The 27,393-nt window shown below is 37.3% G+C and overlaps 2 protein-coding genes across 5 annotated transcripts in view; both read right to left on the bottom strand.

Moving 5' to 3' along the window:
* The window catches only part of SRP68 (signal recognition particle 68), a 56,019-nt gene extending 43,024 nt beyond the window's left edge, over positions 1 to 12,995 (bottom strand). The window contains exons 1-3 of the mRNA XM_056817106.1: positions 12,686 to 12,995; positions 5,136 to 5,202; positions 1,507 to 1,620 (exon numbers count right to left, since the gene is read on the bottom strand). Of these exons, the coding sequence (XP_056673084.1) occupies positions 1,507 to 1,620; positions 5,136 to 5,202; positions 12,686 to 12,866 (362 nt within the window). The 5' untranslated portion in view covers positions 12,867 to 12,995. The remainder of the gene's footprint in view (positions 1 to 1,506; positions 1,621 to 5,135; positions 5,203 to 12,685) is intronic.
* An 8,969-nt stretch (positions 12,996 to 21,964) lies between these two features.
* Positions 21,965 to 27,393, bottom strand: part of EXOC7 (exocyst complex component 7) — a 36,426-nt gene continuing 30,997 nt past the window's right edge. For all 4 annotated transcript variants that reach the window (XM_056817105.1, XM_056817101.1, XM_056817103.1 and 1 more), the window contains one exon: positions 21,965 to 22,228. In XM_056817105.1, the coding sequence (XP_056673083.1) occupies positions 22,159 to 22,228 (70 nt within the window). In that variant the 3' untranslated portion in view covers positions 21,965 to 22,158. The remainder of the gene's footprint in view (positions 22,229 to 27,393) is intronic.

Here is a 27,393-nt window from a genome sequence, read left to right as displayed (position 1 = left end):
CCTTCTTGCCAGCCTTTCTGACTTGTCTACTACTCTTTCCAAATCATCCTTTGCCAAATTAATCTTCCTTAAAACTTCTAATGATCATGTAATATTATTGTACAGTTAGTAATATGGGAAAATTTGTGTGAAATAAGCAGAACCAGAAGAACATTATATTAATGACAACAATACAAATGAAAAGAGAACGAAAAGGAAGCTAATCTCTTAAGTAAATGAAAACCAACCTGTCCTCAGAGGACAGAAAGGTCTAATGTCAGACACTATCACGATGGGGGTGATTTTCATTTAATTATTTTTCTTTGTTATAAGGGAGTGTTCAATTCCTAAACGTGAGAGTTTGTATATATAAAGATAACTGATGTGCAACAACATGAAAATAGGTTTTGACCAAAGACACATGTAAAACCCAGTGAAATTGCGCATCAGTTATGGGAAGGGGAAGGAAAGAACACGATTCTTGTAACCAAGGAATAATGTTCTAAATTTACTAATCAAATAAAATTTTCAAAAAAAAAAAAAAGATAACTGATGTGAAAACAAAAGACCTCAATAAAAATTTAAAAATGGGTAAAGTCTGCAAAAAAATCTTTAAAATGAAAAAGCCTATAATGATGCCCTATCTCCCAGTGTATGAAGTAAATCTTCCTGTTTCTAACTTTCAAAGTCTTCCACAGTTTGTTATTCTACTTTTTCCAACATTTTCCACTATTCTTCAATATTCCATTTCCACACAGACCCTTCCTATATACTATGCTTAAACCTATTTCCACACCTTTGCCCATGCTATTATCCTGCGCAAGAAATTCCTATCCTTTATCCTAATTTCCATCTATCAGTCAACATCCAACTTAAGTATTATTTTTTTTCCATAAAACCTCCTTTAGCTACTAAAACACACACTTCACTCTTTTTTGAATTCCTACTTATGGTCAGTAATATTCAACCTAACACTTCATTACTTATGTTTTATTTTCTATTGCATGTGTTTTAAAGTTTCCTCTTCACCTTGACTGCAGGATGTCCAAGAAAGAGGGCTTATATTTTGTGTCTGGCACAGTGCTGTTTACATAAGTTCAAAAAGGACTAACATACATAACTTTCTTTTTCTTTTTTAAACTCTTACCTTCCATCTTAGAATCAATACTGTGTATTGGTTCTAAGGCAGGAAAGAGTGGTAAGGGCTAGGCAATGAGGGTCAAGTGACTTGCCCAAGGTCACACAGTTATGAAGTGTCTGAGGCTAGATTTGTACCCAGGACCTCCAGTCTCTGGGTCTGGCTCTCAATCCACTGAGCCACTCAACTGCCCCCATAACTTTCTTTAAATAAATCACAAGTAGAAAAGTCTTTACTTATTTTTCCTTGAATAAGTAGTTATGCTTTTACCCCTTAGTAGAGTCTTTAATAAAGGGTTAGGCTCCCAAAGCATGACAAATAATAACCATCTATTATATCAATTTGAAATATTTAGAAAATAGGAATAAATCTAAAAAAAAACTTAATACCTGTTATCAGATAGAAGCTCTTCAGTTACTTTTTTTCCTGTAAACTTGTGTCTATTCCCCATCTTAAAGTTGAGTGTTTTTCGGAGACGTCTTTGCCTACGGGAACAATACCCCCTACAAAGAATCACAAGGAATCAATCACAGTGAAACAAAATGACAGCACAGTTTTTGTTTTTATAGCAACCACAGCATTCTTATGTCATTCAGGAATGGGACAAAATCAAGTATTTAATTTGAAATCTTTTTATACTTACTATGCATCAATTGAAACTACTTCAACATCTACTAAATTACATAAGGCATTTAGCTATATATTGTGTGACATACAGAGAAATGCAAAAGATCAGTCCATGCCCTCAAAGAACTTATGTGTAATTAAGGAAACAAAGTATAGACAAATGACAACATAAAGCAACATATAAATACCAAACAGAATTTTAAGCACACAGAGGAGATATGTTTACTTATAATTTGCCTTTTTAACATAACAAAAGCTTGCATTTATATATTGCTTTATAGACTGCAAGGCACTTCACATACATTATTTCATTTTATCCTCACAACTCTGATTAGGTGCCATTAAGTTATACCCATTTTACAGATGAGATAACAGGCTAAAAGAAGTTAACTGACTTGTCTAGAGTCATATGGCTAAGTAAATATTCAAAGAAGGATTTAAATCCTGATTTCAAGATTAATATTCTATTCACTCTGCCATACTTCCCATAGAAACTTTATTTATTTTTTTATTTTATTTTGTCAATTTAGAACATTATTCTTTGGTTAGAAGAATCATATTCTTTCCCTCCCTCCCCTCCACCCACCCTTCCCATAGCCGACACAAAATTCCACTGGGTATTATATGTGTCCTTGATCAGAACCTATTTCCATGTTGTTGATGTTAGCACTAGGATGATCATTTAGAGTCTACATCCCCAATCATAGCTCCTTCGACCCATGTAATCAAGCAGTTGTTTTTCTTTGGTCTATAGAAACTTTAAATACATAATCTTTGCCAGTTAATAAGAGATTCCTAGTTGACATAATGTAAGAAAATGTTTAAAATAATTTTAGTTTCCAAAATAAAAATGAAATAATTTTCAAAATACATCCAATGTGCCACCATTATAAAATGCAGATCCAGATTAAAACATGTAGCTCTATGTCTGCTCAATAAAGGGGTCTTGACTTTGTGAAAAATGTGGTATATGAAGAAGTTAGAATTCAACTATAAATATCCTTTAAGTCCTCAATAATCTGCAAGTATTATCAGAAGAAATGAAATGAATCAGAGGGCAATTAGAAATTGATGTCCATTTCCCTTCTCTAACCTAAAACTGAAAGCCCATATATTTACTTTTTTTTTTTGACATGCTCAGAGTATTTAAAGCCAAGGTGTCCCAAAAATTCCTTAAAAAAAAAAATAATAATAAATCCTTACTGTGTTGTAGGCAAAAGAGTCGAGGGCTAGGCAACTGGGCTTAGGTGACTTGTCTAGGGTTATACAGCTAGGAAATGGCCGAGGCCACATTTGAATCTAGGTTTTCCCAACTCCACATTTGGCATTCTATTTACTGACCCATTTAACTCTCTCAAAAAAGTTTTAATAGGCTTAAAACTGCACGAAGACTTTTTGGGGCACCTTGGACTTGCTATAAAATTGATTGATATTTAGGATTGCAAAGTATCATACTGTCTTACACAATGTTAACTTGTAATGCAGTATTTTATTATTTACAGTCTGATTACATTATTTTCCAACAAAAGATGACATCTAAGTTTTGATACATATGAAAACTATAATGCCACCCCTAACATTTGCCTTCATGTACAATATTCCAAAACCCAAAGAACTAAATTTTACTAAGTTCTAATCCTGGTAATTCAATGACTAGAGACAGTATGATGGACAAAACCTGAACTTGGAGGTGGAAGCCTGCCATTCAGTCTGTGCTGCAGTATACTTACTGCATTGCATACTGAATTACTGAATGATAAATTAACAATTTCTGAACCTCTCTTTTGCCATCTGTAAAATGGGGATGATAGTATTCACATTACCTCACTAACCATGAAAAACTATATGAATATTATTGTAACTTTTAATTTTAGTAAATATCTTCATGAATGAATCTGTAATTCTATCATGTTGAATAGGTAAGCCTCTTTTCACTATATTTAGGGTAAGGGGCTTATTTTTTTTTAATTAATTGTTTTGGATTAAGACACTAATACATGGTTGTTAGAACCATTCTGGAGGGCAATTTGTCAAAAAACTGACCCTTTGGATCTTGTAATACCACTACTAGGTCTGTGTCCCAAAGAGATAATAAAAAAAGGGGAAAGGACCTATTTGTACAAAAATATTTATAGCAGCTCTTTTTGTGGTGGCAAAGAATTGAAACTGAAGGGATGCCCATCCATTGGGGAATGAATGAACAAACTGTGGTATATTGGTGATGGAATACTATTGTGCTATAAGAAATTTTAAGCAGAAAAATTTCAGAAAAAGCTGGAAAGATCTATATAAACTGACGCAGAGTGAAATAAGCAAAACCATCGTTGGACACAGAAACAGCAATATAGTACAATGATCAACTGTGAAAACTTGGCTACTTTGAGCAATGCAATGATCTGGGACAATTCTGAAGTCAGGTGATACTATCCACTTCCAGAGAAAGAACTGTTGGAGTTGGATGAATGAGGATCAAAGCAGACTATCTTTCACGATTTACAATTTTAATTTGAGGTTTTGGTTTTGTATGAGTGTGCTACTACAACAATGACCAATGTATTAGTGTATTTTGCATGATAATACATATGACCCAGATCAAATTGCTTATCATCTCCCAGAGTAGGGAGGGAAGGGAAGAAGAGACGGTTTGGATCTTACAATTTTGGAAAATCTATGATGAAAGTTATATTACATGTAATTGGAAAAACAAAGTATCTTTGAATTAAGAAAAGTAAAGAAAGAAAAAAGAAAATAAGGGAAAAATAATAGAGAATAAGTTTTAAAAATTTAATTGTTTTGGGAGGTACAATTTAAGTTTGAGATTAATTATATACATATAATATTTTAAACCCTTACTTTATGCCTTAAAATCAATACTGTTGGGGGCAGCTGGGTAGCTCAGTGGATTGAGAGCCAGTCCTAGAGACGGGAGGTCCTAGGTTCAAATCTGGCCTCAGCCACTTCCTAGCTGTGTGACCCTGGGCAAGTCACTTGACCCTCATTGCCTAGCCCTTACCACTCTTCTGCCTTGGGACCAATTAACAGTATTGATTTTTTTTTTTATTAAAACCCTTACCTTCCGTCTTGGAGTCAATACTGTGTAGGTAAGGGTTTTAATAAAAAAAAAAATCAATACTGTTAATTGGTCCCAAGGCAGAAGAGTGGTAAGGGCTAGGCAATGAGGGCCAAGTGACTTGCCCAGGGTAACACAGTTAGGAAACATCTAAGGCCAGATTTGTACCCAGGACCTTCAGTCTCTGGGCCTGGCTCTCAATCCACTGAGCCACCCAGTTGCCCCTTTAACTATATATTTTGAAATATCAATATAGACACATTAAAGTGATACACATTTTCTATCAACATAATTATATACATAGGACTTCAACAAACTAACCTGTATCTCTGAAAATCTCCATGCCGTAAACCATGTTGCTGTTGGGATTCCTTAATAATTTGAAGGACTGGAGCTAAGATTAAGGAAAAGCTTACCATGATACATTCAAGCAGTCTTTCCCCATTATTTTAAATTCATTTAAAAATCATTTTGATATATTTTTAAACCCATACCTTTGGTCTTGGAGTCAATATTGTGTATTGGCTCCAAGGCAGAAGAGTGGTAAGGGCTAGGCAATGGGGGGGGGGGGGGGGGTGTCAAGTGACTTGCCCAGGGGCACACAGCTGGGAAGTGTCAGAGGCCAGATTTGAACCTAGGACCTCCCCGTCTCTAGGCCTGGCTCTCAATCCACTGAACCACCCAGCTGCCCTCTTGATATCATTTTTTTGAGACACAAAAGAGAACAAAGAGAATGGATAAGGATAACATCCCACATTTATGTTAAAAAAAATTAAGCCAAAAAGTATAAGATGGGGGAGGTACAGTTAATGATGTCAATTTATGTGAAAAAGAACTGGAGATTTTATTTGTCTGCAAGTTAAATACGAGTTAACAAGGAGCAACCAAAAAAGCTTATTAGATCTTAGGCTGCATAACTCAAAGTACAATATCCAGAACAGGGGAGAAAATAATATCACTAGTACGCTCTATTGGTTTAGACACCCCTTGAAAGTTCTATGTCTAGGTATGAGTACATTTTAAGAGGGAAATTAACAAAGCAAGAAGCACATGACACAATACTGGGGACTATTGTATAAAAAAGGGATAAAAACATTCTATGCAGTTCTAAAGGTCTACAAGGAAAAAAAGAATATGATCTTCATTATGTCATTTTGTTCTCTTTTTCTTTAAGAAGACAGCGGCAGAGATGAACTCACCCATAAAATGGAAGCAGATAGCAGAGTAAACTAGAAACCAAAATCCTATCATAAGTTGTCTACAAGAAACACACAAGACACACAAAGGGTAAAGGTAAGAGACTGGAGCAAAATTTTTTGGGCATCAACCAAGAAAAAGAAGGCAGGAGCCACAATCATGATATCTGACAAAGCCAAAGTAAAAATAGATCTAATTAAAAGAGATAAGGAAGGCAATTACATCCTGATAAAAGGCAGTATAGACAATGAAGATATGTATGCACCAAATGGCACAGCATCCAGATATTTAAAGGAGAAACTATTAGAGCTTAAACAGGAAATAGATAGTAAAACTATACTAGTGGGAGACATGAACCTTCCTCTATCAGATCTAGATAAATCAAACCAAAAAATAAATAAGAAAGAGGTAAAAGATATGAATGAAATCTTAGAAAAGTTAGAGTTACTAGCTATATGGAGAAAAATAAATAGGGCCAAAAAAGGAATACACCTTCTTTTCAGCAGCACATGGTACATTCACAAAGATGGACCAGGTATTAGGTCATTAAAAACACTGCAAACAAAAGAAGATAGTGGCAAAAGGCATCTGGATGATGGAGGAGAAAGGAGAGAATTCTTGCTGAATAGTTTCAAATTTTTTCAGTAAAATGCGAAGCAAGGTTCTCAAGTTTTTCCAGCTGTAATGGATGGCAGTGAGAATCGGACTATAAAGAACTGAGCACCATTGATGCTTTTGAACTTTGGTGCCCTGGACAGCAAGGAGATCAAATCAATCAATCAATACTTAAAGAAATTGATTCGGATTAACTATGGAATGTTAAATACTGAAGCTCAAATACTCCAATACTGAGAAAGATTGAAGGGAAAAGGAGAAGAGTACAACAGAGAATAAGATTAAGTGTCCCAAACTTTTAACAGATTTGGGAGAGTGGAAGATACATAGGCCTGGTGTGCTATGGACCATGAGGTCATGAAGGACACAAGCAAAGCACAAGGTTCTGTTGAGAGGGTGTGGGGAGAAGGAGCCATTGGAAGTTTGAGAGGTTTGGAAAAGCCACTGAGGTGATGGGATAGTGAATTAATTATAGGTGTATGAAAGAATTGCCTTAAATTAAGGAAGTTATATAAAATAAATCTGAGGTAGCCCAAAGCAGCATGATTTCATGATTTTCTCTAGTTTCATTCAGCAGGAAGATTGGAGTGAAGGCTGGTGATGATAGGGATCATTCAGAGTAATCTGAAGTTTGAGATTTAGCAGGGCAAGATCAGCAATACATTAAAGGCACAAAGGTCTCAAGAGAAGATGACAGTGTATACTTGAAGTGGTTTACCAAGAGGCCAAGAAGGGAAAGGGAGGAGAGTGTGTAGTTGGTGCAGGGGTAATAGCCTGAGAAAGAACTGAGGGGTCAAGGGACGTAGGCCACAGTGTGGATGAAGAACAGGGTTTAGGATTACCAGGCATAAAGGAGAGGTAGAATGACAATAGATTGTGATCAGATAAGGGAATTTTAGAATTCAGGAGAATTAAAATAGTGGGAATTAAAATTTGTGGGAGATGGCAAGGTCAACATTATGACTATCTGTATGTGTGGCTGAAGTGCAGAAGTAGGTCTTGTGAAGTAAGCTTAGGTACTGTGATGTTTGAGTGTTTGAGAAAATATCCAAATATATGTTGAAGTCTCCTAATAATTGAGCAATAATGAAGAATAAAGACTAAGAAAAGAAGGGAAATGTCTTCGAGATAGAGACAACAGCTACCAGAATTGTGACTAAGTGATAGATAATTATTGGATAAACCTCAAAGGAGTGGTTAATGAATGACGGTGGTAGAGGGAGAACTTGGAAGTGACAATGGGAAGCAAGGTGTATTCCAACTCTTCCATCTCAACCAATAAGTAGTGGGGATAAGTTAAAGTTCAGGCAATGCTAGAAAGGGAATCTGGGGAGACTATGTCATCAGGAAGGAAACAGGTCTAAATGAGAGCCAGAAGATGTAAGGAACTGGGAAAGGAAAAGATTTAAGGAAAAGTATATTTGTTACCTGTGGCATTCCAGAGAACATGGTGGAAGGAGTAGGTACCTTTAAGAGTTAGACATTGCAGGGAAGGGGGAAGAGGAATAATAGATTGAGCAGTGAAAGACAGAGATCAGAATTTTGAATGATAGTATGTCTCTCCTGAATTTTAGTTCCTTATCAGCTAGCAATAGAATATTTCCAACAGATTGTTCCATAGGCATATTAAATTCAATAGGTTTAAAACAGAACTCATTATCTTTCTCTCCAAAGCCATCTTTTCTCCTAATTTCCCTACTTCCATTAAAAGTATCACCATCCTTCTAGTCATCCAGGTTTATAACATGATCTTCTCAATTTTTTCTTCTCTCTTACCTTTAGTATACATTTACCATGTCTTATAAATCCTACATCCATAATATGATTCTTGTCCATTCTCTTTACAATGTCACTCTAGTTCAGGTCCTCATCACCTCTCACCTGTACTACAATAGCTTCATCTCCCTACATCCATCTTCTTTAATTCTCCCCACAAAATCTATCAACCTGTTTTTCCTAAACCAGTGATTGAGAACATTTTAGAGGGGTGGGTGATGTGAGAAATGTCCTTAGGCATTCATGGAGAGGAGGGAGTCCCCCAGCTCTGTGTCCCTCTGGCTTTCTAGTAACAAACTCTGACAAGAGCATGCAGGGCTTTGAGTGTCCCCTCTGGCACACATGCCATAAGTTTGCCACCACAGCCCTAAACCATTCTTCTGATTACATTTTCATCCCTACTTTTCCCTTAACCCCTACCAAGAAACTCCAGTGACTCCTTATTGTCTCTAGGATAATATACCAATTCCTTGTGATTGGCCTTTAACAATCTGTCCAAACAATTTTTCTTTGTTGATTTCATATTACTTTCCTTTACAGATTCCACATTCTAGCCAAACTATTCTTTTTGCTGCTTCAGGATAGTCTTTATCTCATCTCCAGACCTCTACATAGGCTATCCTCCATACCTATAATGCATTTTCTTCTTAAAGAAGTTTTTTAGAATCTTTTGCTTTCTTCAAAGCTCACCGCAAATGCCACTACCCACAAGAAGTCTGTCCTGGTCCCCTCAGTTGTTAGTGCTCCAATTCCCTACCCCCAAAAGAGCTTTGTATCTATTTAGCTTTGAACATATTTTTGGGCCCCAGTAAAATGTAAATTCCTTGATGGCAAGAACTATCATTTTTGTTTGTGTTTCCCAATGTCTAGCATAGTGCCTGACACATGAGAGGTCAAGAAAAGCTTGTGGAATGAATTCCCTATTCTTGATATGCCCTCTCCTTTTCCATGCTTTTGATAACATTGCCACTTCCATACCTATCTTTTAAACCTTACCATACCATCTAGATCTGAAGTCCCTTCATATCCTTTATTAAGTTTTAATTGACAGTACACACCAGTGTTCCACCATCTCACCACAATGTGGTCATTTCTTTCTCCTCAGATTTTTCATTTCACTTTTCTCTCTTCACTTTATACTCTCAATTACCTCGCTACCTCAGTTTGTGGCAGTCTTCATCCCTTTATCTATATCCATTAGATTTTAGGCTCCTTGAAGATAAGGTCTAGGTCATATTTAGGTTTTTTTTTTAAACCCTTACCTTCCATCTTGGAGTCAATACTGTGTATTGGCTCTAAGGCAGAAGAGAAGTAAGGGCTAGGCAATGGGGGTCAAGTGACTTGCCCAGGGTCACACAGCTGGGAAGTGTCTGAGGCCAGATTTGAACCTAGGACCTCCCGTCTCTAGGCCTGGCTCTCAATCCACTGAGCCACCCAGCTGCCCCCTCATATTTAGTTTTATAACCCCAGGAGAGTACTTTGCACATAGTACAAGTCTAATAGATGCTTGAGTTTACTTTAGAGTTGTTCAAAAATTGAATGTAGCTACCTCATGAGATACTGAATTTGCTTGCACTAGAAGTCACAAGATCAAAGATTTGGGGCTAGAAGGGATATCAGTCAAGCAGAAACTAGTCACTTGTCACATAGATTTAAATCTGAAAGGAACATTAAAAGTCACCTACTCTCATCTCTTTATTTTACAAATGAGGGTGATAGAGCCAGGATTTATATCTAGGAAGATGGGAAGATTAATTTATTTTTAGGAGTTGGGCTAGATGATCTCTGAGGTCCTTCTCAACCCTAAGATACTATAAGATGATGAACATAAAGGGACCAGCGAAGCTTTATTTCCACTAAATATTCCTACTATGAAGTAATTTTGTTCAGATTTACTTCTTTCAGAATTCCTAAACCAACCACTGAAATGCTACTCTGTAATTTTAAGAACTAGCTCTTTATTTTACACAAAGAATAACTTTGTAAAATAGGAGCTCATGTAGGCTATTTTCTGACAATAAACACTGAAGTCCTAAAGATTACTTTAAAGAGTTCCCTGAACAAAACCCAAACATATCCAACTTTCTACTTAGACCCAGTGCTAGAGGCACTAGGATAATAGGATCAAAAATTTAGGATTGGATGGAAACCAATATTATTTTACAAATAAGAGAACTGAGACTCTGAAATGTTAAGTAGCTTGTCCAAGGCTATATAGGTAGTAAGAAGCAAAGCTGGGATTTAAACCCAGATAAATATTTACTATTATAGCTGACTCTTTATAGTTACTTCCCAAATTGGAAACTAATTAATTTGCTCACCAGAATTCCTTTTGTTTAGCAAATAGGGAACTCAATTAAGGCAGATAGCTGGGATTTGTTAAAAGCTCCTCCCTGTCCAAGTACATTTAGAGAAAATGTCCAAACAATTGTTTGAAGACTAGTAGGGTTTATTTAAAATATTTCTATAACACAAAAGGGCACCTATTCTAATACTACATGCATAACTACCCTAGTCTTAAAGAGCAGATCTAAAATGTGGGAAAAATCAGACCTGCCCCAGTTGCACATGTTCTCAAGGAAATAATCAGTTCTTTTCCTAGCCATCTACCTTGCACTAGCCATTCTCTCCTGTTTCCCCTTCTTGACCCCCTTGCTGAATCAATTCAAAATCACTTGCATCATTTCTCATTTTCATTCCTACACACATGCTGCTAAAGGAAGTACAGAAAATGATGCAATCATTCTGACAGACTCCACTACAAGTTTATATTATACAACCTCAACTGGGCCCTCATAGCTATTAGGCAATCCTACTATATCTCTTTTGCCAATTCAATATCTCCTTTTCCACATGGACTCTTCCAAACCTTTTCATCTGTCTTCAAACTTCCCATGGCTCTTTCCTCCCCTGATTCTTGCAGCTAAGAATACTGCCTCATGTTACAGGAAAAAAAATTGAGGTAATTTGCCATGAACTCCCTTCTTCCTCATTTCCCATCCCTCAGGAGCCTTCTGCCACTTCTTCACTCATCTTACATAATTAAATAGCCTTCTTCCTTACCAAGGCTAAACCCTCTATTTGTTCAAGTGATCCCATTCTATTCCATCTCCTCCTACAGATTGCCCACAGCCCCTTACTTATTTTCAATCTCTCTCCCTCTACTGGATCATTTCCTATTGCCTAAGAATATGCCTATGTCTCCTCATCTGGAAAAACCCCTCACTTGATCCTTTCACTAAAGTCTCCCTGTCTCCAGGCTTGATGCTCTATCCACTGAGCTATCTAATTGTCCCTTCAAAGTATAATCTTTAAAATGAAAAACAAAAACAAGATGCTCACTAGAATATTTAATTGCCTTCAAATCCAGTTAATCTGAAGCTTCTAACACTATCTGCACATGCATCATTTAATTTAAATGTGCAACTATACCATTTTAAAAAGGAGCCAAGGACTTGGTTTCTATCAGTTCTATATAGCATGAGCAGACACTACATATAACTTCACACCATATGTTAGCTTTCAGTTATCACACTGGATGTGACAGAAATGTTTACTCTTTTAAACAGTTTATAAAAGGCTACAAGCTTGTATAATACATCAATTCACTTCTTACAGTTCAAAGAAAACCAGAAAATGGTCTTTGTGACAAGCACATCTGATCTTCCCCTCCCCCCAAAAGACACAAAATACCCTTTAGAACAATTTTACAACTTTGGTTAAGAGCTTGTCTACAGTGAACTATGACTAAACTTGGAAGGTATTAACTGCCTCAATTTCGGGGAAGGGGGAACCAAACCAACAAAGTCATATTTACCAACCTGTTTTCTAAGGATAGGCTCACTGAACTATCGACTAAGTGAGAATAAGCCCTGCCTTGCTATCAATGACAAGGGGGCTGAAAGTGTGACATTCACAAACCAAAGATTCCTAAGCCATCGTGGTGGCCTCTTCCGCAGAAAGAGGAGCATAAAGAGAAGAAAGTAAGCGCAGGCACAACAACTTTTCAGGGCCTGGGGAGGAAAGGGGTCTTTTAGTCCCACACCCCCATTTCCTCCTCATCTCCCACCCCCACGATCGAGGTCCAAGAAAGAGAGGGACAAGGTGGCAACAGAGAGGAAAGCTCAGAGTGGGGGATAGGGGGACGAAGAAAACCCCAGGCCCTTCCAGCGAAGCCCAGGTTCACCTCGGCACCTCCTCCCCCGCCCCACCCCCCCAGCCCGCCGGAGAGACACGTCGTCACTGCGGCCCGGGCCCGGCTAAGCCCACGCCGCCCAGGATACTCTCCAGGCCCAGGCTGTCCCCGAACCGCCGGTTCCCCTTCGACCCTGCGGGAGGAAGCTCATTCTCCTTGTTCTCTTCCACGCCGCCGCGTCCCCCGCCGCCGCCGCCGCTGCCGCCGCCGCCGCCGCCGCCACCACCACCACCTCCGCCGCCACCCGGGACCTGCTTCTCCGCTGCCATCTAGCCGCTGTGCCGCAAAGCAGGACGGGAAAGAGGAGGAGAGGAAGGAGAACCGGATCCTCTGGGGCCGGCTGGCACGGGGCTGACGGGATCGTGGAGGACTCGGTGGCGGAGGGCGCAGCGTAATAACTTTTCAATGAACTGGTTCTGTTCCCGCTGCCGATATCTCCGCGCAAGCGCCGTGCGGCCGGAGCAGAGCCAACCGGGCAGAAGTAGATTCCTCGGCGCAGGCGCAAGGCTGCCTGAAGAAAGCTCGGCGTATCCCGGCTAAGGGGCGGTGCGCTCTGCAAACTCACAACCTTCGCCATACTTCCAGATTACGCAGGCGCTAACTTTGAGCTTTCATTCATTCATATTTTTTGTTTTCTTTTTTTTCCTTAGTCGTTTTTAATTGGTGTCCGATTTTTCGTGACCTCCTTTGAAGTTTCCTTGACAAAGATACTAGAGTGGTTCGTCATTTCCTTCTCCAGTTGATTTTACAGACGAGGAAACTGAGGCAGGAGGGGTTAATTGACTTGCTCAGAAACTTGGTGTAGGGGACTTGTACTTTTATCTTCTCCGAGTCTTTGTTCAGGATTTTCCCTCTGCCTAGAATTTCATCCGTCCTTTATAGAAGGATGAAATGTATCTGGATCGAAAGAGTGAAGGCACAATAGAGGCTGTCTCTCTCCTTTTACAGATGAGGAAACTGGGATTCAAAGAAGTTAAGTGATTTAACCAAAGTCACACTGGAAGTAAACATCAGAAGCAGAATTGAATTAAAGTCTTCCTCTCTGCCTTTTGAATTCCTTCCCATTATTGAAAGTCCAATTCGAACGTCTCCTTCTCCATGAAGCCTCCCTTGGTGCTGATCAGTAAAGAATTCCCGTGTCTCTATAGAATTTTATTTTGTATGTCTCTATAAATGGTCTTATATAACAGTGCAGTTTACAACCATGCCAACTCTTCCCCTATGAGCAGAGCTTCTTAAGTAAGAGAATAAGTCTTAGGTTTCATATAAAGTTTAAATAACTTTGTATCTTCCCCAGACTCTAATACAAAGTAAATTTAAGGGAGGTTATCTCCAATGTGAAGCAAAGACTGTTTATTTTGTTCAGTAGTATCCAACTTTTTATGACCCCTTTTCAGGTTGTTTGTTTGTTTTGGCAAAGATGGCAAAGGAGTAGTTTGCCATTCACTTCTCTAACTCATTTTATAGATGAGGAAGTGAGGCAAAGTTGTGACTTCCCCAGGATCATAAAGCTAGTAAGTGTCTGAGGCCATATTTGAACTCAGGAAAATGAGTCTTCCTGATTCTAAGCCCAGTGCTCTATCCACTGCACCACCTAGTTGTCCTGAGCATGTATATGAGGGGTCATTTAATGCCAAGCAATTCAACATACCAGCAATGGTGCCAAAAGGTCCCTGGGGGAAAACATGCAATTATCTTTTTTTTTACTCTGTCAATATTCTAATTGACATACTCTGAAATATTCTCAGAAAGTATATGAACTCTTTCTCAAATGGACTCTGCCTCTACCCCAGACCAGGAACCAAAGAGAGTCTCTCCTTTCCTGGATTGGCTGCCCCTCTCTCAATTTCAAGCCACAAACTCATAGGCTTGTTGTACTAGATCACCATTAATGACCATATAATAACTTATTAGCTTTATCAATATTATAGAGAATACAAATAAATATTAAAACAAAGGATAGTAGGTTATACCCCAACTCTGAGCTTCAACTTCTTATTCTGCATAGTAAAGATATTAGACTAGATGCTCACTCTAAGATTCCTTCATGTTTTAACAACCTATGAGTTTATTTAACATGTTCTATGATCAGGCCCCCTCCTCCTAATGCCATAAGAAGCAGAGGAAGAGATGACTTCTAAACCTACTTTATTTCTAAACGCATCTACCTTATGATCATGTGTATCTTGAAGTCAACTGAGATCTTTTGGGACTTTGTAAAGTGTCTTAAAGGATGGGGTCATGAGAAACAAAGGACTGAGACAGCAGAAAGAGAACTTCCTTAGGTAAAAGAGGACCTAGGCTCAAATCCTAATTGAATGTTATTTAGTTGTTCCATCATGTCCAACTCTTCATGACCCCATGGACTTTAGAGCACTTTGAACACTTGTTATTTGCCATCATTTCCTGAAGCTCATATTCATTTTCTCCTTGTGTTTTCAACCTTTCTTAGCATCAGAGTCTTTTTTCAATGAGTTTGATCTTCTTATTATATAGCCAAAGTGTTTAAGCTTCAGCTTCAGTATTTGACCTTCTAATGAATAGTCTGAATTAATTTCTTTAATTATTGACTGATGTGATCTCCTTGCTATCCAAGGGACTCTCCAAAGTCTTCTCTCACAACACAATTTGATAGCATTAATTCTACATCACTTGGCTTTCCTTATAGTCCATTTTCATAGCCATGCATTGCTATTGGAAAAACCATAGTTTTGACTATAAAGATCTTTGACAGGAAGGTAATGTCTCTACTTTTCAGTATGATGTTCAAATTTGCCATAGCTTTTCTTTCAAGGAGCAAGCTTCTTTTAATTTCATGCCTATGGCTGCTATCTGCAGTGATCTTTAAGCCCAAGAATAAAAAATCTGACATTGCTTTTATTTCTTCTCCCTCTATTTGTCAGGAAGTAATGGGACCAGTTGCCAAAATCTTGAGGTGTATGTGTGTGTGTGTTAATCCTCAAGCTAGCTTTTATCTTCTCTTTCACTCCCATCAAGAGCCTTCTTAATTCACTTTCTGCCATTAAGATGGTATCATCTCCATATCTGAGATTGTTGATATTTCTCCCAGCAACCTTAATTCTTATTTTTTATTTGTCTAGCCTGACATTTCACATGATGTACTCTGCATATTAGTTAAATAAATAAGATGACAATATATAACCTTGCTGTACTCCTTTCTCAATCTTAAACCAATCATATTCATTCTAACTGTTCTAACTGTTGCTTCTTGATTTTAATACAGGTTCCTCAAGAGAGAAGCAAGATAATCTAGAACTCCCATCACTTTGAGGATGTAAAGAATTAAATTTTATGGTTGTACTAAATATATATGAGAATTTTAAGATAATACTGTGGTCAATGATTTTAAAATTAATACAGTCCAAGTCAAAATGCCTTTTAGCAGCTTTTATTTTTAAAAATGGTAGAGTAAAAGTAGAGAAATGAAAGAGAAGATAGAGTAAGAAGTCTAGTTTATCACCTTAAATGTTGCTCCAGTCCCCAGTTCAACCCACACAGGGTCCTTTAATCCTTCAGCTGCAGGATTTGGTGTTGAATTAAGCAAGGGTTCAACCCATATGGCCTCCTCCTTAATCTTTCCAGAAGCCAAGAAAGGAAGGTCAGCTTTTCACTCAGGAGAAGATCCAAAGGGAGAAGATCCAGAAGCAGTTTTACCAGAAGCAGTCCAAGAGCCACAGTCCCAGTCCAAGCTTCTTCAGCCTGAAAATTCAGGACAAAGAACTCTTAGACAGGAAATTCATCAATTTTTATAGTCCCTTTTTTACGTCCCTTCCTGTTCCTTCCTCCACTTTATGGGGATCAATTGCAGTCTTTAAAATTTGCTTAGCACTGTCCAGTGGGTAGTCAGTCATTTCTGAGTTGTCATCCACTTTAGCAAGTGTCTTGCAGATCTCCCCTACTTAGTGTTAAATAGGGGTATCTACACTTTTGGTTGATTGAATTTAAAAGTAGGCAAGGGGAGAGTCAGTCCCATCTTCACAAGGACTTTGACACATTTTGTTGTGATCCACACAGTCAATGGCTTTAGTATTGTCAATGAAGGGGAAGTAGATTTTTTCTGGGACTTCCTTGCTTTGTCCATAATCCAGTGAAAGTTGGCAATTTGGTCTCTAGTTCCTCTACCTTTTTAAAACCAGTCTGGTCATCTGGTAATTCTCTGTTCATATACTGTAGCTTGTAGAATCTTAGCCATAATCTTGCTGGTATGTGAAACAAGCACAATTGTATGGTAATTTGAATGTTATTTGGTATTTACTTATTTAGAATTGGGATGTAAACTGATCTTTTCCAATCCAGTGGCCTCTGTTGAGATAGCATCATTTTTTAAAATTTTAAACAGCTCAGCTGGAATTCCATCACTACCACTGGCCTTATTGTTAGCAAAGGTTTGTTAGACTTACTTGATTTCATTTTCATGGATGTCTGGCTCTAGATCAGTAACTACACCAACAAAGTTATTGGTAATGTTAAGCTCTCTCCTATATAGTTCTGTGTATTTTGGCTACCTCTTCTTATTTTCTTCTGCTTCTGTTAAGTCTCTTCTATTAAAACCCCCCCAACACAGATTAATTGAATTTATTTCCAGGTATCTCAGGCCCTCTTTCCCCTCCCTACACTATAGAAGGCACCATCTAGCAGACAGATATATATATATATATATAAAATTTTTCATGTTTCCATTTTTAAGTTTGTTCTCTGGAGGTGAACATTCATAAGTTATTCTTCATGTATTAAATTTGTAGCTATATATTATATACTCTTCATTCTATTTGTTTCACTCTTTATTATCTCATGTAATTCCAGGCTTTAAAAAAATTAATCTGCTCATTATTGTTTATGGCACATCACAATCATAGCCCACAATTTGTTTAGCCATTCCCCAATTGATGGATAGTCCCTCCATTTCCAATTCTTTGCCACCACAAAAAGAGCTGCTATAAGTATATTAGAACATTTAGGTTCTTTTACTTTTCTTCTAATGTCCTAGGTATAATTCCAATTTGATCTCCAAAATGGTAGGATCAATTCACAGTTCCATCAACAATGTTTTATTGTTCCAGGTTTCCCACAGACTCTCCAACACTTGTCATTTTGCTTTTTCATCATTTTAGTCAATCTGATGGTTGTTTTGGTTTGCATTTCTCCAATTAGTAGTGATTTAGAGCATGTTTCATATGCTTAAGACTTTGATTTCTTTATCTGAAAACTGTTCATATCTTTTGCCCATTTATCTTTTTATAAAATTGACAAAGCTTTCTATATATTTTAGATATAAGACCTCTAAACAAGAGACTATCTTTGAAAATTCTTTCCCAATTTTCTACTTTCCTTCTAAAGTTGGTAACATTTTTTTTTTGGTACAAAAACTTTTCAATTTAATGTACTCAAAACTTTTTTTTTTTAATGGGCAAATACCTATTTGTACAAAAATATTTATAGCTTCTCTCTTTGTGGTGGAAAAGAATTTGAAACTAAAGAGATGTCCCTCAATTGGGGAATGGCTAAACGAATTGTGGTATATGGCACTGATGGAATACTATTATTCTATGAGGAATGATGAACAGAATAATTTCAGAAAGAGCTGGAGAGACCTACATGAACTGATGCAGAGTGAAATAAGCAGAACCAGGAAAACATTGTACATATGTAAGGGGTAAAATTTAGGTTTGGACTTAATATTAGAGAGTTGGTCACAGGGATTTAATTACTAAATCCCAATGAATTACTCAAATCAGAATGGTTTTTATTGTGGTTTATTTACAAATAGAGAGAAGAAATTTAGAAAATGAGAGAGAGAGAGAGAGAGAGAGAGAGAGAGAGAGAGAGAGAGAGAGAGAGAGAGAGAGAGAGAGAGAGAGAGAGAGAGAGAGAGAGAGAGAGAGAGAGAGAGAGAGAGAGAGAGAGAGAGAGAGATGTTCCAGCCTGGACTGAACTGCACAGGAATTCAGAGGCCCCAGCAAGGTGAGGGGCCCAGAGGATTAAATTTAACAAGGCTTCCAGCCACTGAGGCCTCCTCCAAGATGAGGGGCCTCCCCAGAGGCTAGTGTCTCCAGAAAACCAAGGAAAGGGCATCAGCCTTTTCACTCACCACATAACAGTCCAAAGGGAAGCAGTCTGAGATCTCAAGTCCGAGCTCCTACAAGGTCAAGTTCCAAAGCAAAGACCCCTCATAGGAAGTGACCACTAAATCCAAAGGCAGTTCTTTGTGTCACCTCCTGTGCCTCCCTTCCACCTCAACATATACCAATGGTGGCTCAAATTTGACTCTGGACTGCTCTGGGGGGCAATTAGCTGTCTCTGATTTGTAACTTGCCAGAATACGTGGGTCATAGACCTTCCTCCTCCCAACTAAATTCCCAAATAGGGGTATATACATTCCTAGTGGCTAAAAATCCAAAGAATAAATAGGGAGGCATTAATCTAAATTTTACACATAATAACAGCAATATTGTAGAGCAAACAAATGTAATAGACTTAGCTACTATCAGCAATACAATGATCCAGAACAATTCTGAGGGATTTATGAAAAAGAATACTTTCCACATTCAGAGAAAGAACTGTGGGAGTAGAAACAAAGAAAAACAACTGCTTGATCACACGAGTTGAGGGGGATATGATTGGGGATGTAGACTCTAAATGATCACTCTATTTCAAATATTAATAATATGGAAATAAGTCTTGATCAATGATACATGTAAAATCCAGTTGAATTGCTTGTTGGCTAGGGGAGGGGAAAGGAGGAGGAGAGGGAAAGAATATGAAACATGTAGCCATGGAAAATTTTTCTAAATTAATCAAATAAATAAATTTTTAAAAAAAGAAAAAGAATGCTATCCATCCTTAGAGAAAGAACTATTGGAGTAAGAATGCAGGTGGAAGCATACAATTTATCACATGTTTATTTGGGCATATGTTTTAGAGTTATGATTTTATAAGATTATTCATTTATAAAAATGAATAATATAGAAGCATGTTTTGCATGATAATACATGTACAACCCAGACTGAATTGCTTGACAGCTGTGGGAGGGGAGAGAGAAAAGAAGGGAGGGAGACAATTTGAATGATATAACTTCAGAAAACTCATGTGGAAATTTGTTATTAAAATAAAAATTAATGTACTAAAATTATCCGTTTTACACCTCACAATGCTCTCCATCTCTTGTTTACTCAGAGATTCCTCTGCTATCCACAAATATGATAGGTAATATGTTCCCTGTTCTTCTAATTTGCTTTTTTAAATATCTTTTTATGTCTTAATTATCTACCTATTTTTTTTAAACCCTTACCTTCCATCTTGGAGTCAATACTGTGTATTGGCTCCAAGGCAGAAGAATGGTAAAGGCTAGGCAATGGGGGTCAAGTGACTTGCCCAGGGTCACACAGCTGGGAAGTGTCTGAGGTCAGATTTGAGCCTAGGACCTCCCGTCTCTAGACCTGGCTCTCAATCCACTGAGCTACCCAGCTGCCCCCTAATTATCTACCTATTTTGATCTTAGTGAATGATACTGGTCTATACCTAATTTCTGTCGAACTACTTTCCAATTGTCCCAGTAATTTTTACCAAATAGTGATTTCTTATCCAAATAGCCTGGGTCTATACTTTTGTCAAATGAAATGTTACTATAATTTTTTACAATTGTTTCTTGTATATCTGTTCTGTTCTACTGATCTATGTTTCTATTTCTTAGCCAGTACCAGATAATTTTGATAATTACTGCTTTATAGTCCCTATTATTTTTGTCCTTTATTATTCCCATTTTCTCATCAAATATTCCATTGATATATCTAATTTCCTGGAAGAGTTTTTTTTATCTTTTCCATTCTATTATTTTCTGTTATTTCTTTGCCTTGCTCATTTAGAAAACTTTCCTATTTCTCCTTGCTATTCTCTGGAATTTTGCATTTGGCTGAATATACCTTTGCCTTTCACTTCCCTTCTTTCCCCAGTTATTTGTAAAGCCTCATCAGATAGCCATTTTGTTCTCTTGCTCTTTTCTTTGGGATTTTTTTTTGTTTCTTCCTTTTGTACAGTTTTGCAAACACCTGTTCACAGTTCTTCATGCATGATATCTACCAGATCTAATCCCTTAAATCTATTATTTCCACTTTATATTCATAAGGGATGTAATTAGGTCATATTTATACAGTCTGATGGTTTTCCATACTTTAATTTAAATTTGAAATGTGTAAATTTTGTAAAAAAAAAAGCTCATGATCTGAGCCACAGTCAACTCCAGATCTTGTGACTGTTTATAAAGTTTTTTTCACCTTTGGCTGCAAAGTATATAATCAATCTGATTTCAGTATTGACTATTTGGTGATGTCCATGTGTAGAGTTGCCTTTTGAAAGGTAAAAAAAGTGTTTGCTATGGACCATCAAGAAGTCATTGGATAATTACTATGTATGTGACCATAGGCAAGTTACTTAACTTCTCTGGGCCTGTTTCCTCTATTGTAAAATGAAGGTATTGAACTAGATGAGCTCTGAGGTTGCTTGCAACTCAAGATTTATGCTCCTAGGATCCCATGAGTACTCTATATTAGGGAGTGCAAAAACTAGAGACTCTTATGCTTAGGGCAAATTCATTTAGCAGGTGTCATCAGCTGGACATGCAGAGGACAGCCAAAGGAGCAAACCCTTGTAGAAAGTTCAGTTTGTATTCCCTTAGAGGTTGGGAATATAAGTACCAATTGACCACTGATCAAGAGGATTTGCCACTCTAGAATGAAGATCTTCATTATACCCTCTGTAAAAAGAACAAAGTCATTTCCTGGCATTCAGCTCCTAAACTGAGCATAGCTAGCAATCCTTTGACTATTTTTCACAGGGCTTATCTGGGTGACTCTTCATTGCTTTCATTCATTCATTTATTTATTTAAACCCTTACCTTCCATTTTAGAATCAATGCTGAGTATTGGTTCCAGGCAGAAGGGTGGTAAGGGCTAGGCAATGGGGGTTAAGTGACTTGCTCAGAATCAGATGGCTAGGAAGTGCATGAGGCCAGATATAAACCCAGGATTTCCTGAGCTACCTAGTTGTCCTGCTCACCTTCATTGCTTTTATAGATTTTTCCATAAGCTATCCAAGGGGAGTAGTATAGGCAGACTTGCAGAGCTTCCCATTTTAGAGATAAGAACAGTGAAGATGAGGAAATTGGTGAAACTAAGATTGATAACACTTTTGTAACTTTCATTTGCCAAAATGTCAATGACCTAAACCAAGCTAACTGCCGGGTCTGTTGCCATGAGCCCTTGCACAGATACAAGGGAAACCTCTTCATTTTATATGTGTGATTTCCCAGTAGACAGATTATGTCCCAGTTAGCAAAGGAATAGGATAACAATTTTGTTGTTGTTGTAGAGGCATTTTATTTTTATTTATTTATTTTTACAGCTGAAAACAATGAAATGTTCAGACATAGTGTACCATGAAAGAGAAATCAAATATTATCATGTACTTCCTTCTTTACAACTAAAGCAAGAAGCTTTTTGCCTTCAGAAAAAAGTCAGTAAAATAGACTACAATATTTTTTTCCCCTTAAAAAAAATAAAACGGTGTGGAGGGCTGAATCTTGCTCAGGCTGTCCCCTGGTAGTTTAATTTCAATGCTGGAATAAAATGAGAAATTCATAATGCATTCAACAGTTTTATTTAGTAGGCATAGGATATTCAACAAGGGTAGGCATTGAGTATGCCTCAAGTTAATTCACCTGTGTGAGCAAAGGGTCAGGATAGTGCTCCTAACACAAACGGCTATGAGAAACCTAACTATAATAGGACAAATTGGATGTTGGCTCCCACACATTCATTCAAAAGGGCAGTAGGAAGGTAGGTTAAATGAGCAAATCTCTACCTGTCATTTTTCCAGTGTAATGGGAAGACTGGCCCATGAATACCTAGTCCTCGGAACATGAGCCTGCCTGGTTTCAATCCAACACATGGAGTTTTCATGAGCCTTATTCCAACCATGATGGGGCTAATTCCAACTGGGAGCCTTATTCCAACTGAGGGGCTAATGGTGTGGGATGACAGAATATTCTGGTTGGTCGAGAACTGATAATGCAGGCTGAGCTGGAACAAAGAGGGCTTATAAAGGGTTCAAGTGACAATCTGTCCTCTTCATCACTCTTCATTTTTAGGTGAGGGAGAGTTACCATAAACCTCTGAGTCAGGGAGGGACTGAGGCTATTTTATCTCCCCACATGTTTGCTATGCATTCCTGAATACATGGTACCTATTTCTTTTTTGATTATTCTTTCCTGATCTTAAGTGAATAAATGGTCCCTTTACTTAATGGTCCAAAGATAGAATGGACTAGATCATGACCTTGTGAGGCTCAAAAGGTTGGAGGAGCCATCAGAGGTTCCCTCAGCAACTGAAGTCAATAGCAGGGACCAAGAGAGATTGTAACAGGAACCAGCTTTGAGGAGAGATCTACTTGACCCAGTCCAAAAGTAGACTGATCTATCAGCTGATTCACTACATCCACAAGGATGGAAAAGGGAACAACCTCTCCATTCTCCATTAGCAACATCATACCCTGAAGTAAACTTTGAGGGAATATAATAAACGGTCTCCCAGAGTTGAAGTATACCTTCACCCCATACATCCTTTCTATGTGTGTCTCAATATCTCTGTCCTACACATTTCAGCCCACTCTCCTCAGGGACATTATACACACCCGAGGGTATGAGGAAAAGAAATATTTTGGACATTTAGGACCATTCTCTTCACAGATGGAATGGAAGCAAATTAGTTTGGGCAACATTTCTGCAATCTCTCTTCATGCTATACTTTCTTGAAAGCTAATTGATATTTAGCTAGTTAGTTGATTAATATTGGGAATAAAGCACCAGATGGGGGCTAGTGAGCAATAGTATTGGAAGAGAGCTCCTCAGATTTATTCCTAAAATTCTGAAGAGAGAAGCAGAGGACTTCCTGAGGTCCCAACTTTGCTAGTACAAATGGGTATTGAAAGGAAGGTGCAACATCTATATCCTCAATTAACCTGGAAACCTTAAAGATTAGATGAACTATGTACAAACATAATTAATAGATTACATGATAATCTCAAACAGGAAGCCATATGTTTTGTTATTTGGATAGTTGGCTAGCTTGGATTAAGATTGGAAAGTAAACTATGGGAATCATATCTATGTTCTTTACCCATAGCATTGTCTTTGTCCTTTTGGTCATGATTGAAAAAAGGCCTTTGTGCTAGGTGTCCACAACTTTTAATCTCTCTTAAATAAATGAGTTCTACATCATGACCTTTGACTCCTGTAAGTGTCCCTTGTATGTAGGGAAATTTATAATTTAGAACCCTCATGTTCTAAAAGCACAAAAAGAGGAGTGATATGTGGAAATAGGAAAGTCTGTCCCTTTCTGGTATAATTCTGGATCTTGACATTACTGAAAAGAGGGGCTATAAGTAGACTGGACATCGTTAATTTGAGGTACTATGGGAAATTGTCTTTCCTATAGGAATCTTTTCTGCCCCTAGGCAGAGCAATAAAAAATACCCATTCTGCATACTGCTTAATTTTCCATTTAATTTGTTATACCCTTTCCTGGAATGTTCCAGTAGCATCCTATTTTGCACTATGCTTGTCTGTCTCTTAATTTTCTGCCATGCTATTTAATCCTGCATCTTCTCAGTTCAGATATAAGATTAATTATATATGCTGAACATCCTTTTATGCACTCAGAAGACTTAGCACCTAATGGAATGCCTATGGTCTGATTCTTTTCCCATGGCCACAAGAAATAAAGCTTTTGTCTTGGATAAGCAAAGAAATATAGAGCTCTGAGTCAATGACCATTGATCAGAACTGAACTACTCTACTGTGACAACAGTAATAATCGACAATTATATAGCATTTTAATTAGAAAGCACTTTTCCTCATAGTAGTTCTGTAAGAAAGGTAATATGTAAAAAGATAACCTAATTAAGCAATTTAAAACAGTTTATATTCATTGTTTTGTGGCTTTGGGGACGTATATCCTCTACATGTAATTCTATTAGATTGTCAGTATTACAATAATAAATTATAATCATAGATTAAATAGTAAGGAAAAATCCCAATTTTTGAACGAATAATTGTGTAAGAGAATCAGTAATCAATAATCATGTCGTGAGTAAAATGACAAAGAAAATACTCTGAAATCCCTTGGCAAGATATCCTAGGGAAGGGAAGTTGTATCCATGCTTTCAGCATCCTGGAATGTGTCCAGATGCTTCCAAGACTAGAAATTTATGACATCTGATCTCAGTTGGCTTTGAAGCTACAGAGTGATCTTGGCTTTTTACCATATATGGGACAGAGATGATGTAATTGGCCCCAAGAAAACTTTACTTTCTTGAAGGCAGTCTTTCAGAATATGAAACTTTGGCTGCTTTCCTACTCAGAAACATCTAGCTAATCTCCTCTCCCTTCTGGAAGGAGTTTGCATAATCTGGCTCTTTTCCATAGACTACAAAGTTTGGGTGGTTCAAATATCAGCATCTTTAGCCAATTTGGAATAGATCTGGACCCTGATATTTTGTAATTTATAGCTCCTATAATAAAATGTCAGTTTGAGCTTAGAAATTGCTTCTCTGTATTTATTTCTTCTACAAATACAAATATTTTAATTTATTTTTATAAGTTTTTTATTGATGTTTTCTGTATCTTACATTACCAAAGTTATCTCAAATATTCCACACATTCCTTCTCAGAGAACAGTCTCCTATATCAGTATTTTTTAGAGAGAGAGAAAAATCAGTACAACTGATTGATGCACTGAAGAAAGCCCCAAAACATATGAAATGAGTAACATCTAGGACCACCCCACCCTTGTATCTCCACAAAAGGATAGGTTGGGGATGTCTTCTTATATTTTGCCATTTCAGTCCAACTTGAGCTTTATAAATTTGTTACATTCAATTTTGATTTTTTTAGTTGTGTAGTTAGTGTAGTTGTTACTAGTGTACATAGTGTAGTTACTATGTATATTGTTTTCTTTGCTTACTTCACTCTGCATTGGTTCATATAGATCTTTCCAGGCTTCTCTGGATTAATCATTTAAAAATTTTAAATGAAAAAAAATTTACATTCAAAAATATTTTATTTTATGTGATAATTTTCAACATAGGTTTTCCAAAATTATAAGATCCAAACTATCTCCCTCTCTAGCTTTCCTTCCCCTACTTGGATTTGGTAAGCAATTTGATCTGGACTACATGTATTATCATGTAGGAGCACACTCATACAAAACCAAAACTCCAAAATAAAACCATAAATACACTGAAATGAAAGATAGTCTGATTTGATCCTCATCCATCTGACACCAACAGTTCTTTCTCTGGAGGTGGATAGTATTCCCTGTCATAAGTCCTTCAGAATTGTCCCAGATCATTACATTGCTGAGAGATTTCATAGTTGATCACTGTACAACTGTTAGTGATGGAATACTATTGTGCCATAAGAAATGATGAATAGAACGATTTCAGAAAAAGCTGGAAAGACCTACATGAACTGATGCAGAGTGAAATGAGCAGAATCAGGAGAACATTATACACAATAACAGTAATATTGTCCAATGAGGGAGATGATTTGAACGTTATAATTTTGGAAAATATATGTTGAAAATTATTATTCCATGTAATTGGGAAAATAAAATATCTTTGAATATGGAAAAAAACTATTAGTAATTTGGAGAATTCTTTCATATGGTTGCAAATAGTTTGTAGTTCTTTGAGAACTGCTTATCCTTTGACCATTTATGTATTGGGGAATAGGGCAATGGCAGTCTTAATCCCCTCATTTTATAGTTGAGGAAGTTGAAGCTTGTAAAGATTGTCCACACACTTTGAATTCAAACTGCTGTATTCAAAACCAGTGCTCTTTCCATCACTGCTCACTACTTTACATGATGCACCAGTATAGAAGAGGTCAAAGACAAATATTCAGAGTCCAATGTTAATGGTTCTGAGCTATTCACTAAAGAGGAGCAACCCAGAAAGCAGCTGCTTCTGTCACCTAGCTGTTTGTAGCTTGATGATTAGGTTATTAAAGGCAGCAACTGACATACTGGGAGTTCTCCAAAAACAGGAAGAGAACATAGAAGAGACTTCCACAATTTAGTCCAATACTCTCATTTTACAAATAAAGAAAATGAGTCACAGAGAAGTGATTTTCTTAAAGTCTTAGAGATGGTATAGAGAACTTGATTTAATCCCAAATCATCTGTTCCTCAGGACTTTTTCATGGATATATACATATACATATATATATATATGTATATATATATATATCTGGAGGGAGGGAGGGAGAGACAGATATAGGAAGGAAGGGAGGGAGAGAAGAAACAAAATGAAAAATAGCGACATTTTGAGAAGTAATGAGAAGAAAAATGAAGGATTGTCAGTGTTTGGGATGAGGCGGGGAGAAGCAGATAAGAAACTAATAAGAATTTACATACAGGCACAGACAGATGAACAAATCAATTTTCAGAACGATACCCCATCTTCTAGGATAAGATTCAGAAAGTGGAAGCCTCACCTAAAGGGGAGGAAACTAGCATTTATTTAGTATCTAATATCTGCCAGGCACTTCATAATATTATCCTTCACATTAACTCTCAGAAGTGGATACTATTATGGTCCCCATCTATAATTGTGGAAACTAAGGCAAAAGTCAAATGACTTGCCCAGAGTCACATAGCTAGTAAATATAGGAAGTCATATTTGATCAGTTCTTCCTGACTCCAGGTCTAGGACTCTATCTACTGA

This window comes from Monodelphis domestica, chromosome 2, assembly GCF_027887165.1.
Source record: "Monodelphis domestica isolate mMonDom1 chromosome 2, mMonDom1.pri, whole genome shotgun sequence".
Classification (NCBI taxonomy): domain Eukaryota; kingdom Metazoa; phylum Chordata; class Mammalia; order Didelphimorphia; family Didelphidae; genus Monodelphis; species Monodelphis domestica.
Note: the sequence above shows the minus strand (reverse complement) of the source record. Positions and strands in the feature narration are given on the sequence as shown.